We start from the raw sequence: 18656 nt of genomic DNA on the forward strand, positions 1-18656 counted from the left end.
ATGTATGAGAAGAACTATCCAACTCATGATCTCGAGTTGGCGGCAGTAGTATTTGCTTTGAAAATATGGAGACATTATTTATATGGGGTGCCTGTTGATGTGTTCACTGACCACGTGAGTCTCCAATATGTGTTTAGCCAAAAAGACTTGAACCTCCGACAAAGAAGGTGGTTAGAACTTTTGAAGGATTATGATATGTGTTTTCTTTACCACTCTGGCAAAGCCAATGTTGTTGCAGATGCCCTAAGTCAATTGTCCATGGGTAGTGTAGCCCATGTAGAAGATGAGAAAAAGGAGTTAGTTCGTGATGTTCATAGGTTGGCCCGTTTAGGTGTCCAACTAGTGGATTCCACTAAGGGTGGTGTCATGGTCCTCAATGGTTCCGAATCATCCTTTGTAATGGATGTTAAGGCAAAGTAAGACCTTGATCCTATTCTAGTAGAATTGAGAGAGTCGGTACTCAACAAGTCCGTTGAGGCTTTCTCCCAAGGGGAAGATGGGGTTCTTAGGTACCAAGGTCAATTATGTATTCCAGATGTTAATGTCTTGAGAGAAAAAATTTTAGATGAAGCTCATGGTTTGCAGTATTCTATTCATCCGGGAGCCACCAAGATGTACTATGACCTATGGGAAGTCTATTGGTGGAATGGCATGAAGAAGGATATAGCGGGTTTTGTAGCCAAATGTCCGAATTGTCAACAAGTTAAGGCCGAACACCTAAGATCGGGAGGCTTGTCTCAATATATAGATATTACCACTTGGAAGTGGGAGGATGTGAACATGGACTTTGTTGTGGGTTTGTGTCGTACTCGAAGGCAACATGATTCTATTTGGGTCATTGTGGATAGAATTACAAAATCCACCCACTTTATTCCGTCAAGGTTTCCTTTTCGGCGGAAGACTATGCCAAATTGTATATCAAGGAGATAGTGAAGTTTCATGGAGTTCCTTTATCTATTATTTCAGATCGAGGTACTCAATTTAATTCACATTTTTTGTAGGAATTCCAAAAAGGGCATGGTACTAGGGTTAAGTTTAGCATGGTTTTTCATCCCCAAACCGATGGGCAAGCGGAACATACCATCCAAACCTTAGAAGATATGTTAAGGGCATGTGTTATTAACTTCAAGGATGATTGGGATGACCATCTACCGTTAATAGAGTTTGCCTACAATAATAGTTACCACTCAAGTATTGCCATGGCTCCTTTTGAATCATTGTATGGTAGGAGGTGTAGATCTCCGATTAGTTGGTTTGAAGTAGGTGAAATTACTCTAATTGGTCTCGAATTAGTTTATGAGGCCATTGAAAAAGTTCGACTCATTAGAAAGAGGTTGAGGATGGCCTAAAGTCAGCAAAAGTCTTATGTCGATGTTAGAAGGAGGGATCTAGAATTTGAGGTCACTGATTGGGTCTACTTAAAAATCTCACCTATGAAAGGAGTGATGAGGTTTGGCAAGAAGGGGAAACTTAGTCCCCGGTATGTGGGTCCCTATTAAATTTTGAAGCGTATTGAGAAAGTTGCCTATTAGTTAGACTTGCCGAATGAATTGGCTCCGGTTTATCCGGTATTTCATGTTTCCATGTTTAAGAAATGTATTGGTGATCCGGTATCCATCATTCCTTTAGAAGGTTTGGGAGTTGATGAGAGTTTTTCATATGAAGAGATCCCGGTAGATATCTTAGACCATCAAGTTAAAAGGTTGAGAAATAAGGAAATATCTTCCGTGAAAGTTTTATGGAGGAATCATTTAGTTGAGGGTGCTACATGGGAGGCTGAGGCCGATATGAAGTCCCTCTATCCTCATATTTTTCCTTCTACTCCTATCCAAGCTTGAGGTAAGTAGTTCCCTTGAGTTTGATGTTTAGGGAGTCATGTGTGCTATATGTGTTCTATATGATTTCCTTATGTTATGCATGTTCTTGATGAAATTCATGTTTGGTAAGAAAATGAGTTTTATGAATTATGTGCCCTTCATGTGATTGTGCATTTTAGTGTGATGATGGCATATTTGAATTCATGAAGTGATTTGATGAACATGCTTTGCTATGCTTGTGATGATATGACATATTGGCTACATAATCTTATGTTGAGCTTATTTTGTTGGAGAAGGTAGTTCCTCCTATGATTATGTGAAATGACGAGCCTTGAGATGGAATTGATGTTTCCTCCCTTGAATTGTGCATTATTTTGATGTTGTATGCATGATGGGCTGCTAAGTCTTGAGTCTTAATTTTCGTTAGGTGTCTAAATCGTCTTCCGAGGACGAATGTTCCCAAGGGGGAGATAATGTAACACTCCGGAAAATGATAGGGTGAATGTCAAGTATGAGGGTTATAAGAGTCAAGGCCAAGGGGCAAGTGCCAAGGCAAAGGGGCCAAGCCAAAACCAAAGGCCAAGGATGCCCCTAGTTTGAAGCACACTGCCCCACCTTCACAAGTGGAACCAAGGATCGTGGTCCACATCATGGCTCATGAAGGTGGCTCGTGAACCTTCCTTAGCCATGGAAAAATGGCTACCAAAAGTCTTGGCTACTGACTCAACTTCACGGAAGGGATCACGGCTCATGGTCTTGACCGTGGCTCGTAGAGCCCTTCGTGAAGATGACTTGGGCAAGTAGCTTGTGGCACAAAGTAACCTAGCTACTACCTCAAGGACCACGAGAGGGACCACGGCTCGTGGTCTTGACCACGGCTCATGGATCCCCTCATGGTAATTGTCACGCCCCGAGCTACCCCCGAGACGCGGACACGGGACCTAGGACCACAAGTGATCCCAAGCTAACCCTGCTGGCATGATCATGAACATACTAAAGATAATAAACTGATGCGGAAGCTGATTCATAAATAAATCTGAAAAGATGGGGAATACCCATATACTATAACTGAATATATCAAATCTGAGAGTTTAATACAAAAGAAATATCAAACTCAAAACACTAAGCTGAATCTAACTATGTCTGAAATAAGCCTCTAAACTGAATAGAAATGTTGGGACATGCCCCAACTAGATCTAGCAAAACTGAAACTAAAGACTAAAAATATTGAAAAGAAACTCATGACTATTGTCCTCGGAGAATGAGGACTCACCACTGATTCTGCTGAACTGGAGATCGGGAACCGATCTAAGCGTGATCTGGATGCTGAGGACCTGAACCTACATCACGAGAAGATGTAGCGCACGTATGCGTCAGTACTTGAAAGGTACTGAGCATGCAGGATAGAGTAAAGCTGAAATAACATATAACTGAACAAAGCATACTGAGCAATGATATAATCTGGACATGATATAGATACTGAATTACTGAATACTGAGCTAACTGAATGCAATGACCAAATTTATAACATGCTGAGACTGAATACTGACTGTACTGAAATATGGTCAATGCAATAGAGTCTGACTGAACTGTGGGAGCCACTAATAACCGACATAAAACCACATGAGCTAAATGTGGAGTCCGATGTATACGCCCCATCGAGAGGACCCAATATACCCTGCCAGAGGTATAAAGGCATGCTGGCGTGATCACTAAACTGATGTTGCCCACAGAGGGGACTTACACCTACGTGGCTCGTAGTTCTGGGACTATATGGGTACGCTGAAACCCTAGTCCAACTCGGTATTATGCTACTCCCAATGAATTAAGTAGTTAACTGGTTATGACTGAATTTCTGTAAATACTGGATAGCTCGAAACTGAACATGCAAACTAAGAATGCAACAATTAATCTGATAATGATGCATTCATAAACTGAGGCATGTAAAACTGAATACTGAAATATCTGACCTAGCAGGTGTAATTCAAGAACTAAAGAAATACATAGCTAGGGTTCTGAAATTCATGCGATAAACTGAGCAATAACATGATAATCTGATTTGGAACATTTAAATAACTAATTCATGATGATCTGTTCAAATTCTAGAAAACCTAGGTCTGTTCATAATCATGAAATCAAGAATCTGACTGAATTCTAGGGACCTAATGGGTGAAAGGAACCCACTAGTGAAATCCCACATACCTGGCGATGAATTCCACGGAGAAATCTTTCGATTTCGAGGCTGGAACTGATGGAACCTTGTTGCGTTCTTGAACTAGGGTTCTTGACCTTTTTCTCCTCTCTTGCTTCTAATTCTTCTAAGTTTGATTAATGATTTGACTTAGGTAAGTTCTAGTTATGTTTCTAGGCTTAAACTAATTAAAACCTCATGATTTAGGGTCTAAACGACGTATCTTAGGGGTTAAACGAAATAGGAAAAGACCAAAGGACCCCTGAATTAACTGTTGTCGGAGTGACCGACGGTTTGGACCTACGGGCCGTAGGTCAATCTACGGTCCGTAGATTGGGTCCGTAGTTCGAGTCTGCCCGACAGGTCTTCACTAAAACGAGCATAACTTTTTACTAGGAGGTCGGAATTTAGCAAACTCGGTGGCGTTGGAAAGGTAATTCAATTATCTATCTAACCATAGGTCATAGGACACATAATTCATTTTGTGCTAAAAGTTATGACCATCTGAAGTTGACCCATCAGAATTTTCAGCTAGCTGGCTGCTAACCTTCGATCTACGGTCAGACCTACGGATCGTGAATCGAACGACGGTCCGTGCTGGTCAACCGTAGTTCATGTCAGAGGCTGGGTAAGGAGGTCTTGATCCACGGACACAGACCACGGACCGTGGTCTGATCTACGGACCGTGGGTCTGTCCGTGAGTCGAGACTTAACCAATTTTCTGAGCTGGCTGGGGAGAGGTTGCAGTGGCGAACCACGGACCACCAGCACGGGCCGTGGTCTGACCTACGGTCCGTGGATGGTGACCGTAAGTTGCACCTGCAACTTCTCAAAATCTGTATTTTTGTCTATTTTGAATACGGGGTGTTACAGTAATGCCTTGGGCTTGTGAGCCTAAGGCACCAAGTGCCTAGCCACTGCCCAACCTTCACGAGAGGGACCACAGATTGTGATCCTCACCATGACTCGTGAAGGAGATCGTGAGGCCTAGACGGATTCACTGAGTGAGGGTCATTTGAAGTCTTTTCCTATTTAAGTCCAATTAAAGTGAGGTCGTTTTGGGTATTTTTAGGGGTACTATATAAGTTGATTTTAAGTCAAATTCACCCAATTCAAGTCATTAATTCACAACACCCAAATAATTCCCAAAATCCTCTCCCTCACAATATTTCTCTCACTAGAAATCCTTCATTGAAGAAGAACAAGAACTTGAAGGCTAGGGCCCAAGAACTCATCTTCTCAACTCCAATTCGTGAGGAAATCTTCAATCAAGGTATAGGGGTCTTGATTCATGGAAAGCTTTCTTCCATGAAGCCCTAAATCTCTCAATTTCAAACTAGTAGATTCTACAAATCTAGGGTTTTCAATCTATGTCACGGGTTCTTCCTAAAAATGATTTCAATGAGTTAATTGTCTATTATTATGATTGAATTGTTGTTTATTGGTGGTTTTATGATAAAATCCCCCATGAACCCATGAATTTCCCCGTGACCCAATTTTATGAATTGTGATGGGTGTATTAATGCAAGATGAATATTATGAATTGTGTAGATGGTATTTTAGTTATTGAAATCATGTTATTTTTCATGCCTATTGTAGTAGTTCTAGGTGTGATTGTGGGACATGATTCATGACCCTTGAAAGGTAAATTATGAGGGTTTGTACATGTTGATGAAAATTGAGTATGAACTTATGATTCACTTAGAAATTGAAGATCCTATGGCTATTGTGTAAATTGTGGTATTGTTGAAAGATCATTCTCCCCTTACCCTTGCACATGACTATGTATGAATTGTCTAGGATGATGATAATGTTGTTATGTTGATTAAAAGGTTATTCTCATGAAACACTATGAACATAATGTGAAAGGTTTACTCATATGTTATGATGATTCTAATGTTGAAAGTGCATTCTCACCCAAATGAATCTATGAGCTATTTTATGGGTTGTGTTGAATGAAGGGTAAGAATCTCCTTCACACATGTAAATGCAATTCAAAGACTAATTATGTATAGTTTGGGAAATAATGCTTAGCACCGAGTGGATATGGAAAATGAGGCAGAGGCTCTCCCATCAATACAATAGGCCGGGTCATCTAAATTATTCTCATGAGATGAAAGCTCCTCCGCCAATACAGTATGTCGGGTTTCTAGAAACAATCTCCCTAATCCCGTACCTATGTGCCCACATAGGTCTTTAGGTAGTGGATCCATCTAAAAGCTATACATTTAGTTCTACCTTAGGCAAGTAGGACACCTTATTTCGGTGTGGGGTTACACGACACCAGATTCTATATAACTTAGATCTATGTCGGTTAAGGCTATTTTTCCTTACATGAAAAGATTATGAATATGACACGAACTATACTCATGACTTCTTAATGAGCTTTACTTAGTAGGAGTGGGGGTATGGGACTTCACTTTTACATTGCACAAGTAGACTTTGAAAGGGGTTATGGGGTGGTTTCTAATGCTATGAAAAGGTATGAATGTATGCATGTATGTAGAATGGATTGTTGCTATGAATGACTTTCCTTATGTTCAAGTTAATGTACATGACTATTTCTTTATCTATGACTATTGACTATGATGAGGTCTAAGGATGGTATGTATGACTAAGGTGGCCTCAAAGGGGTACTTAGTAAGGTTGTTATTATGGGATCCCAACCATACATTACACATGTATACCTTAGGGTTACTAAGGCAATGATTCTACTATGTTATGAGGATTTATATGATGAATATGCTATGACTTGTCTTTTACATTGAAAGTGCATGGTGATTCTCAAACTTGGCAAATGCACGTGTTTCAACTAAATTGTCCTTTTTAGCATGTTTTAAGGATTTTATTGCATGGCTTCCATACTTGGTACATATTTGTGCTAACCACTATTTCTTCTATATTTTTACATAGTGTAGGTTCCAACGTGTGAAGTGTACTTCCTTTATTGATTAAGGTTTGGATTGCTTATCTCCGTTCTTGAATTTGGATTGAGATTGAGGAGTTCTTGAGAGTTTAATGTCGATTATTAGAGTTACTTTAGGTTAGATTCATGTGTACATGTTTTTGGTACCTGAATCTAAAGAGATATTGAGAAAAAGAATAGAATTTAATCGAATTAAGGTAAGAAAGCAAAAGGAAAAGTTCGTCAGTTTTGCTTGGGGCAATGCTGGAGTGACGCGCCCCCGTTGCGCCAGGAAGGCTAGCGAGACGCGCCTCCATTGCACCAGGAAGGCTACGGCGACGAGCCAACAATGTGCCATAAATGAGCCGCAGTAACTTAGGGGATGGCGCGACGCGCTAGGATTGCTCCCGGGTCATCTGCCCCCACCCGTTTTTCACTGTTTAGCCCGTCTAAGTCCTTCTAAAGTGTACTAACACTTCCTATTGATTCTAACTACTCCAAATGATTTCTAAACATCTAGAAATCATCCAGAAACATGAATCCTAACCTTGAATCCATAAATTGAAATTAAAGGAAAGTTAAGAGCCAAGTCTAGAAACTTCATAGAGTCTTTTCAAGAAGTCTTCTGCAAATATTTTAAACTTGTTTTAAGACTTGAGTTTGAGTTAAGTAAGAGTAACAAATGAAGTTCTTTTCTTCAAAAGAGTATATGGGGACTAAGTCTTCTCAAATGAGTAAATGTTTTCACATATTGAAGAAGAGAGGAAACACCAATTTCCAAGAAAGCCTTCATCTAGTTTTTGAGTAATTACCTCAAACCACAGAAAGAGTTTTTGTTTTTAAACATATGAGCTGAGTATTTTGGGAGTAGTATTGAGCACCGATGTGGGGACGAGTTCATAACAACTCAATGTCTCCATAAACCATGTAGCCAACGTGGGTAGAAAAGGGTCATACTTTTTCAGATGATTCCTTAGTACTTTTTAGCATAAACTAGTGGATCCACTTAGTTGAGGTGTTTTATATCCCAGCAACTTATAGGACAGTTCTGGCAGCATGGGCGAGATGTTGTATCATCACATAGCTCATAGTGATGGTTATCGGTTAGAGAAACTCCCACAAAGTAATATTAATTTATTGTATATATGTATATTGAGTTATTTCTTACTATTTTAAATGCTTTATATAAACTGCATCTATACCGTTGTTTATTTCTGCATTGAGTTGAGTATCCATGAGTTGAGTAAAGCTAAGGTAAGTGTTTCTTTCAGATTCCAGTTCAAGCTTAAGTGTTGTTTAGATTTACCCTCGCATGCTCGTACATTTAATGTACTGACGCCATTTGGCTTGCATGATTTTATGATGCAGATACAGGTAACCAGGATCAGCACCTAGTGCCTCGTTGATCCAGTTAAGCACTCAGAGTCAGTTGGTGAGCCTCCTTGCTTTTCGGAGGATTCCCTTTCTATTGCTTTGATTAGTTAGTTCATTAGGATGTTGTGGATCTTGTCCCGACTTCCATCTAAGTTGTTAGAGGCTTCATAGACAGTTAGTTAATTCAATTGCCATTATCTTGTTATTGCCTTATGTTCAGATTTGAGTTGTCACTTTGGCTAAGTTAAATGCTTATTTTTAAAACATTCTGAGTTTAGTTTGAGACAGTTGAGTTATCTTGTATTTGAATTCTCTTCTTAATGCTTAAAGTCTTCTGCTGAGATTCTAGCCAGGCGAAGGGTTCGCTTGGGGCCAGCAATGGTTCTCAAGTGTCAGTCCTGCTCCAGGTGTAGGCTCGGGGCATGACAAAAACCACCTATCATTTATTAATTCCAACTAATATTTGTATACCAAATTACTTCATTAATAACTAATAATTATTCCTCTATGCTATTATCTATATAGAACGTGGCCAAAAAGAATAATTTATTTTTAATGGGTTATAATTCATATCTTGAATTAGTGACATGTTTGAGTATGCGATTAATATATTGTTCTTGCCCACATTGTTATTTTATTGTTGTTGATTGTTATCAATTATGTTATAAGGTTATTTTTTTAACGAAACATGTTCATTATAAAATGACAATACAAACTTAAAGATATTTTTAATCATTTTTATAATTTATGGGTATAAATCATTTTTTTTAAAATAGTCAAACATTTCTCACAAAATTTACATCAAATGCATGGTAAAACTTCAGCCAAAAATATTTTGTCAAGAATATTTGAACAATCAATGAAAATAATTTGTCAGCCCTTTGGCATAATCATCACACATTTCATCACGGTGTTCAATAATCAATGAAAATAAGCAATTTCACACCATATGGAAGAGACAACAATTCAAGCAATTTAAGTCAACAATAATGTCATCAAGGTTTTTCATCAATCAACAAATTTGAGTCCACAACAATTCACAAAGCATTATGATCAACACATTGCCTTTTTCGTAATTCCATTTTATTCATTAAGATCAATCATCTGAAATAAATGAATCCATCACCTCCTTTCCATTAGTCTCCAACACACACAATGAGGGGAAATACAAGATTCTATAAGTTTTACAAGGTTTAGAAGATCACTTGCCTCAATTCAATAAAAATTCAATCCAAGACTTGAGTCTTCCCTTTCTGAAAAATGTCCATACACAATCTAGTTCAATCAAGTAATCACAATAAGATTTCATAAATAACAACACCCAAATCATATATTTTGAAAAATGGGTCAAATCAACTCAAAAACTCAATTCCGAAAATGAGGTTCAAATTCGAAAATATTTACCTGAAAACATTATCCAAGGCATTTGGAACTTATTGGTGAAAGACATTTTGAAAAAAGGAATTAAAATCAGTTCACAATCACCATTTTATTTTAGAAAAGTTCTTGATAACCTTTCCCTTTGCCAATCAAAATCTCAAGTTTTGATGTTAAAATAATAAAATCTATACATGATAAAATAAAATGAAGTTTTAGGATCACAAAGGCTTACCCAAATGATTTAGCACAACAAATCTCTTCAAAATCACCTCCAAGGGTTTTCCAAAACTAAAAATGGGGAAAATAGGATAAAATCCGGAAATTACAAGTCTAAAACCCTCTCAGATGTCGCTTAAGCAAACCCCGCTTAAAATGGGTGTCTCACTTTTGGGAACCAGGATCCGTTGAAGCGAACCCAGAGAAAAGCTAGCCTTTGGTTTACTGATCACACCTTCGTTGAAGCGAAGGTTGCTAAAGTGGAAGGCTTATCGCAAACGTGAAGGATACAGAATTCGGGCACTAGAAAAACTAGTCAACTCTCAAAACATCGAATGGACCTTCGGGATTTGTTTGGAACCTCGTACACACAAACAAAATATTCAAATTGACTAAACTTGACGTTTCGGACTCAATGGAACCATTAAAATACGAATCTAAGATTTCCTTGACCCGAAACTTGTGCTAGTCACAAAAAACGAACATAATGCCTAAAAAGGCTTAATCAAGATTGAAACCTCTAAAAATTCAAGCAAGACCTCACTTAGGCTTAAAATTATCCCCTAAATATAGCGAAACTCTCAAAATTCTGATCCAAGTATTTGAACCCTGAATGTTGACCAAAGTCAACCCAAGAGCTAAAATTTAATAATTTCCAACTTAGGACCTCAAATCCTTAAAAAGACTACGAAATTGAAACCGACAACTCTCTTAGACCAATTTCCATATTTCAGGATTGACGGAATCGATAGAATTCTATTCCGATACTCGGAACTCCAAAAGACACTGAAACTCAATTCTTAACAATTTTAGCCTTTTGACTCAAAAAAACTTACAAAATTCACAACTTTCACTCAAAGTTAGAAACCAACTTTCAAAACTCAATCAGAAAATACTCGGGATCGATATCGGGAATAAAATAGTTATTTTACAAAAAAAATCAAAAATGACTAACCGAATCATTACAAACCATTTATCATTTTAATTTCTCATTTATGTGACTCCCTTTGAGTCCCAAAAAAGCATAAGTTTACCATTTCATTAACATTTTATGATTTAAGTCCAAATCTTTTAATTATTTATGCCAAAAGTGATTTGATTAATCAGAAACGTTTAGTTGTTGGGGTGATAAATAAGATAAAATTGGATGTATTAGAATAGATATCAAAAAGCAAAATTGATTCTTTGAAACAAAGAAGAAAACCAAAATGAGAAGGAAAGAACTGAAATTCTAACTTTTATAAATTCTATAGCCATGGGAGCATTGCTTAGCTTAAAAAAAACAGAGCTGGGAAACTCCAAAAAAGTTAGTTAATTTTTTAAAAAATTGCTAGGTGGGGTAGAGCTGGGTGGGTTGAATTATTCACGGTTAAGCTCAAATTGCCCCGCCTCCACCCCATCTGATCCATTGCCATTCCTAATATCAACTCATTCAAGCCGTAATTCATTTTTATAGAATATTCAATTGAGCTCAATTTAGTCTTCTATTTCAATTCATTTTAAGACTCTTTATTTGTATTCGTGTAGTGTGTGTTCTCATGTTGAAGGTATGAGTTACTGTCTATTTTATATCTTCTGAGATTTATCTATCTATTTATAACTTGTTTTTTCTATTTCTTGAGTTGAAATTTAAATTGTGGTTATAAAATTATTGAAATTGAGCGGGACATGACACAACCTGATTTCTATTTCAACTCATTTAGATATCTCAAGTTTCAACTCAACCTGATTATTTTACCCCCCTTATACCCTACCAAACCTTTTTCAAAGTTTATAATCTTAAATTATTTAAAACATGATATCAATGTTTTTCTATTTTCTTGCCTATAAAAAGATCCCACACCAAGCACACAGTTAAGGAAAAAAAATGGCTTCTCTCTACACAAATTCTAAGATCACTCTTGTTAATTGTTTGGACAAATTCTCTGATCCTAACTATGTTTCAATTTTCGACACGACGCTTCGTGATGGAGAGCAGGCTCCTGGTGCCTCCATGACGGCTACGCAAAAGATGGACATTGCACGTCAGCTAGTCAAGCTTGGTGTTGATGTAATTGAGGCTGGTTTTCCAGCTTCCTCTGAGATTGAGTTTGAGCTTATAAAGTGTATAGCACGTGAAATTGGTAATGTTAATTTAAATCATCATCTTATTTAAAAAAATGTTATATATATATATTACCATGTGTGTATTTATATTATATCTCAACAGGTAATAGCGTAGATGAAGAGGGATATGTACCAATGATTTGTGGTAAGGCGAGATGTACTAAGAAAGATATCGATAGAGCTTGGGAGAGTTTGAAGTATGCAAAGACACCGATGATTTCTACGTTTATTGCAACAAGCGATATACATATGAAATATAAATTGAATATGAGTAGAGAAGAAGTTGTGGAGAGAGCAAGGAGCATGGTGGCTTATGCCAGAAGTCTTGGGTTCAAGCATGTTAGGTTTGGCTTGGAAGATGCTTCAAGGTTTGTAATATTTGTCATATTTATATTTTTACCATTTGGTGTATATATACTTATTATTATTATTGGCAGATCTGATAAGGAGTTTGTTTATCATATTATTGGAGAAGTTACTAAAGCTGGTGCAACATACATTTGTGTTCCTGATACTGTTGGATGCAATTTGCCAAATGAATATGCACAACTAATGATTGACATAAAAGCCAATACATTAGGTATCCAAAATGTGATCCTTGCAGGACATTGTCACAATGATCTTGGACTTGCTACTGCCAACACATTAGCTGTATGTATTAGCTTCCAACTATTCCCTCTGTCCACTTTTAATTGTCATAAAAAAAAAATTAGAGTCAAATTCTACGATGTATTTTGAAAATTAGTCAAATTAATTTTTAAAAAGCGCAACATGACTATTAAAAGTGAACAGAGGGAGTACTTCATTTCTAAAGTTACATATCGTTAGTTTGAGTCTGATACGTCGATGGAATTCAGGCAATTTGTGTAGGGGTAAGACTAGTAGATGTAACCATCAATGGTATTGGTGAAAGAGCTGGAAATGCTTCTCTAGAAGAGGTGGGAGAGAATAAACTTTAATTATATAATTATTTCTACTTTTTTGTACTTATAAATTTGTACTTTTTCTATATAGATAGTAATGGCCATAAAATGTCGTGGAAAGGAAGCACTAGGTGGTGTCTATACTGGGATTAATACAAAGCATATATTTACCACAAGCAACATGGTATGTCTATATAGTATTTTAGTTGTTAAAATGAATAAGGCATATAATAATATTGTTATATATATGCAGGTAGAGGAGTATAGTGGGCTTAAGTTGCAGCCACATAAGGCCATTGTTGGCGCTAATGCCTTTACTCATGAAAGTGGAATTCATCAGGTCAATTTTATTTAGTTAATACTATATTTATCAACTCAATATTTCAAGGAAAAATTACCCTAGGTATATATTTAAGATTCTAGCTAGTGTGACATATTTATTTAGTTCAAAACTCTTTTTTTTAACCCATCATCCTAGTGTGACATATTTATTTAACAAAACGAGGAAACAAAGTCTAAAAAGCCTGAGTCTGAACAAATAGACTAAGAAATAAAGATGAATCCACGGCATCCATAATTCAAGGTGCGTAAGACCTTTTAAAAAGGCATCAAATATCAATTTTCGATCTAGTTACGAGTCATCTTCTTCCCCATTTTTTAACAACACTAGCTACAAACAAAAGCGGTCCTTCAAATTTCATTGCATTTTTCATTTTAGACTTAGCTTGTTCCTATTCAAGAAATTTACTTATTTTAGATTTGTTTTAACAATCACCCAAAATTTTAAAATGTATGTAATAAAATTATGAATGACACTACAAAAATGACGAATCAAATAAGAACATGTGGTATTTAATTGTAGAAATAAAAAACAAAGAAAACTATATTCAACCTATTTAACTAATTAAAAAGGTATTTGAATTTATTCCTTTTTTTGTGTGTGTGTTATTCTATGTACTTAATTTAGGATGGAATATTAAAGAACAGAGGCACATATGAATTCATATCTGCTGAAGATGTTGGATTTATTCGTGCTAGTGAACACGGTATTAAATTGGGAAAACTCAGGTACACACTATTGATTTTTTTATTGATATCGGTATGACTCGATTATTGCATTATTGTCATTACTATTCTTTTCGCTTTATTTCATTGTTGTTATTGCTTTCATTTTAGTCTCTTTTTCAAATTGCTTTGAAATGCTTTACTTAAATCGATAGTCTATCAAAATCAACTTTTCTATCTCTACGAGGTAGGGGTAACGTTTGTGTACACTCTACCTTCTTCACTTGAGGAATTACACTAAATTTGTTGTTGTTATTGATATGGTTCAATAGATATTTGTTTTTTTTTCTAAAATAAATATCATGCATTCTTATATTTTGTGCAGTGGACGTCATGCATTGAAAATTAAAATGCTTGAGGTATGATACATATACTAAGATTTCAACAAATTAAATTATGATATTATTATATATGAATGTGCATCAGCTACACTCATTTTATTTTGTCATAGCTTGGATATAACTTTGAGGAAAAACAACTTGGGGACCTCTTTTGGCAATTCAAGTCAATGGCTGAGAGGAAAAAGGTGAATTAAATTGTTGATGTTTTTATAGTGCAACACTCAATTTAGTTTTATTGATGAGACGTGGGGTGTGTTTGGTACGAAGGAAAATATATTTCAACTTTTTCATGTTTGGTTGGTTTAAATATTTTGAAAAATATTTTCCAAATCAATTCATTTTCCTCAAATTTAAGGAAAATGACTTACCTTGAGGTTTGAAATTTTCTTATTTTTTAAATTTCATTTTTTTTACCCCTACCCTCATACCAGCCTAGCCCCCACCCCAAACCAGCCCCCCTCCCCCAAACAAAAAAAATTAAAAATTATTTTTGAAAAATATTTCAAGTTTTAAGATTTTTTTACCTCACCTAACCCCTACCCCCTCCACCCCACAAAATAAAATTGTTTTGAAAAAACATTTCAAATTTATAAAATTTCATTTTTTTACCCCCACCCCATACCCCTCCCCCCTCCCCACATCAATTTTTAAAAAATAATTGTTTCTAAAAAATATTTCAAATTTTAAAAAAAAAAATCATTTTATGCCATCCCCCATCCCCACCCAGGCCACCCCGTCAAAAATCTATTTTTTTTAAAAAAAACCTTTTGAAAAATATTTCAAATTTAAAAAATTTACGCCACCCCTACCCCCGCCCCCACCTAGCCCACCCTGTCAATTTTCTTTTTTTAAAAGAAAATGTTTATGAAAAATATTTTATATTTTAAAATTTTTCATTTTTTATGCCACTCCTAACCCTGTCAAACAAATTTTAAAAAATTGTTTTATTAAAATATTTCAAATTTTAAAAAATTTAATTTTTACGCCACCCCTACCCTAGGCATCCCCAACTACCACCCCCCCTCCCCCTCCTAAAATGTATTTTCTAGTCTCAAGTCAAAAATAAATGATATGTTGTGGAAAATATTTTTCATTCACCAACCAATTATTAAGAAGTATTTTCGACTCACCAACAAAACATGAGAAAATAAGTTAGAAATCCACTTGAAATTATTTTCTAGAAAAATATTTTCATACCTAATACACCCTTACTTCAAAAAAAAAAATCTACTACATATATATAAGTGACAATAACCAGGCAGGTCATGGTCGCCATGCCTGCCTGGCAGCTGCAATGTTTCCTTTATTTCGGTGGTTCTTCCGTTTTAATTTGTTTATCTTATTTTTTTATTTTTTAAATATTTAAAAATTGTGTAAAAAATACCATAAATCATGATAATTACCAACTTAAAATATATGTAACAAAACATATTAAAAAAATCGATTGATTCATAAAATTAATCTATCTGTGTCACATAAAATGGGATAAAAAAAGGTAACATGTATTATTTAATTTTGAAAACTACGTAGAAATATTGTAAATCTCAATAATTAACAACATTTGATTGACTCTTGAAATTTTATTTGTGCTACCTACATTGGGATAAGAGAAGTAACATATATTATTAAAAAATTACGTAAAAAGTACTATAAATTACAATAATCAAAAGAAGTAACATGTAATATTTAATTTGGAAACTACGTAGAAAGTATTGTAAATTTCAATAATTAACAACATTTGATTGACTCTTGAAATTCTATATGTGCTACATACATTGGGACAAGATAAATAATATATATTATTTAAAATTACGTAAAAATACTATAAATTACAATAATTAACAAAAAAAAATATATTTAAAAATCATATTAAAATTTAATTGACTATCTAAATTCTATCAATGTCACATAAAGTGAGACAAAAAATAACATATATCACGGGCACTTGTGTCTAGTAATACTAATAATTTACGAGTGTTGTCATATTATGTCTATGGGAAAGGTAGGGAGAATATGGCCTCCACTACGCTTCTCCTTATTAAAATAGTATTATTTAGGTATCACATTGTTTTTTTATATGTATTATTATCTGTTGCTCACATTTGCTTTGTTTTCTTCCTATATTGTTGTCATATTTTCTTCCTTTTTGACGAAGCTAAGTATTTATCAAAAATATTTTTTCTACTCCACAAAAGTAGGAATAAGGTTATATGTTTACACTTCATAGATTTCATTTATGAGATTACACTCTGTATATATTGTTGTTGTTATATGTTTGCTTTTTACCTATTTATCTTTCTCTACATTTATCTTTTCAGAATATAACAGATGATGATTTAAGAGCACTCATATTAGACGAAACTATCCAACCTCAAATTGCTTGAAAACTTGAAGATAAATGTCACCTATTGATGGAAGAGCTTATCGAATGTTGCAGTAGCAATCCCAGGGTTTTGTGCTACATTAAATAATTGATGTATTAAATTTTCTTGACACTCTTAGGTGAATTCAATCTTTTAAGTTCTTAGTATTGAACCCCTTGTACTTTTTAAACCATGAGTTTAAACTTATGTTTGTTGTATTTTTAATAATTTATGCTCTTAAAGAAATGGTTACGTCATTAATTTCCCTCGCGGATTCTCCATTAAAACTCTGACTCGAGTAGGGATGGCAAGGGGATAGGGACGGGACGAAGGGGGACGGGACGGGACAGGGGACGCCTTGGCCGGGATTTGGGGGGGAGCGGGATTGGGGGGATAAAAATTTGTTCCATCCCGTCCCACTATATATACGGGATGGGACGGGACGGGGGATTTTTATTTTTTTTATATGTTTATTTATCTGTATTGATATTATATGTTATTGAATAGCATTTTAGTTTATTTAGTTTTCACTAACATTTTTAGCTAATAAAAAATGCTTAAGTTTTCAAATTTCAAATTTCAAATTTCAAATTTCATATTTCAAGTTTCAAGTTTCAAGTTTCAAGTTTCAAGTTTCAAGTTTCAAGTTTCAAGTTTCAAGTTTCAAATTTCAAATTTGAGAAGTTCAAATTTGTATTTTAAATAATTCAAAAGAATTTAACTTGAAATTTCAAATGTCAAATTTCAATTTTTAAATTAAGTATTTTAAAGTTAGTATTTTAAAATTAAAATTAAAATGCAAGACAATAGTTATATAAAAAAGACTTGAATAAAACCTTCAAATTTATTCAATAAAATCTAATTGCAACTTAGAACTTAGAAGTTACAATTTACAAATATTAGTGGAGTAACTAATCTACGCAGCCACCTTCTAGGAAGGGTTCTGTTTCAATAAGTTCTCATATGTAAAACTAATATTTGTTACAAATATTAGATGAGTAACTAATTTACGCAGCCACCTTCTAGGAAGGGTTCTATTTCAATTAGTTCTCGAATGTAATCTAATATTTGTATTCTCCTTTAAAATTCAATTCTAATTGTCGCATCATATCGACGGTAACATCCTCCGGTGTTGGCAAACTTGCTAGAAACTCTTGTGACTCTAATTCATCATCACTAGATCCAATTACCGCATTAATCCAAGCTTCTTGTCTGGAACTTAACCTTGGCAAATTATAATTCCTCCTCTCGGCGTTGACCTAGTCTCTAAATAAAACTGATGTTTTCAAACTTTCTTCCACCAATGAATGTCTATGATTGCAAATTTGAAACCTTGCCGCACTAAAAGCAACCTCCGATGCAACTGATGAAACTTAATAACTAGAACATCACGAACCATTTTGCTCAAAATTGGAAATGCAACGCTCCGCCTCCTCCACCATGCTAATAAATCTTCATTGCCATATTTGTCTTCCACTGTTTCTAAAGATTGATTAAGAAATTCTTCAGAATCATCACGTTTAGTAGAATTAAGACCAAGAAAACCTCGCATATAACTTGAAATTCGAGCTTTACTATGAGGATTAGAAGTTTGACCAACTTCTCCTTGAGTATTTCCTGTAGTTCTATATTTTTCATTCAAAATTTTTGTTTCTACTTTTATGCTAGACTTACACATTTCACAAGTTGGAATTTCTTCCGGTAAAATTTCTAAAGTATCATAAAAAGTGTCAACAAGTCCCTGCACACCTCGTAATTTATAGTCAGGATGAAGTAAAGTAGCAGTTAAATAAATTTGAGGAATAGAAAAAAAATATTTTTAAAATTTTTCAATCATACCTTCAATTGCAACTCTAAATTTTTCAATTATTTTGTATTTAGAAAATTGAATTGAAATAGCACAAATATTTATTAATATTGATGAAATAGTAGAATAATAAATTCCAGAAAACATGGTTGTAGCATCATAAAAAAG

At 34.9% G+C, this 18656-nt stretch overlaps 2 protein-coding genes across 3 annotated transcripts in view; both read left to right on the top strand.

The window, feature by feature from the left end:
- LOC125807988 (ribosome-binding factor PSRP1, chloroplastic) overlaps positions 1 to 18656 on the top strand; it is a 207560-nt gene that overhangs the window by 60363 nt on the left and 128541 nt on the right. The gene's annotated exons all lie outside the window — the stretch shown is intronic.
- LOC125807643 (2-isopropylmalate synthase A-like) lies at positions 11751 to 16702 on the top strand. The gene is made up of 10 exons (XM_049487377.1): positions 11751 to 12006; positions 12093 to 12357; positions 12427 to 12640; positions 12847 to 12927; positions 13004 to 13096; positions 13166 to 13252; positions 13880 to 13980; positions 14303 to 14336; positions 14429 to 14503; positions 16637 to 16702. The coding sequence occupies exons 1-10, from the start codon at positions 11751 to 11753 to the stop codon at positions 16700 to 16702; spliced, it is 1272 nt and encodes a 423-aa protein (XP_049343334.1).

Source organism: Solanum verrucosum, unplaced genomic scaffold (genome assembly GCF_900185275.1).
Source record: "Solanum verrucosum unplaced genomic scaffold, falcon-dt-bn FXZP01000183.1, whole genome shotgun sequence".
In the NCBI taxonomy this organism is placed as follows: domain Eukaryota; kingdom Viridiplantae; phylum Streptophyta; class Magnoliopsida; order Solanales; family Solanaceae; genus Solanum; species Solanum verrucosum.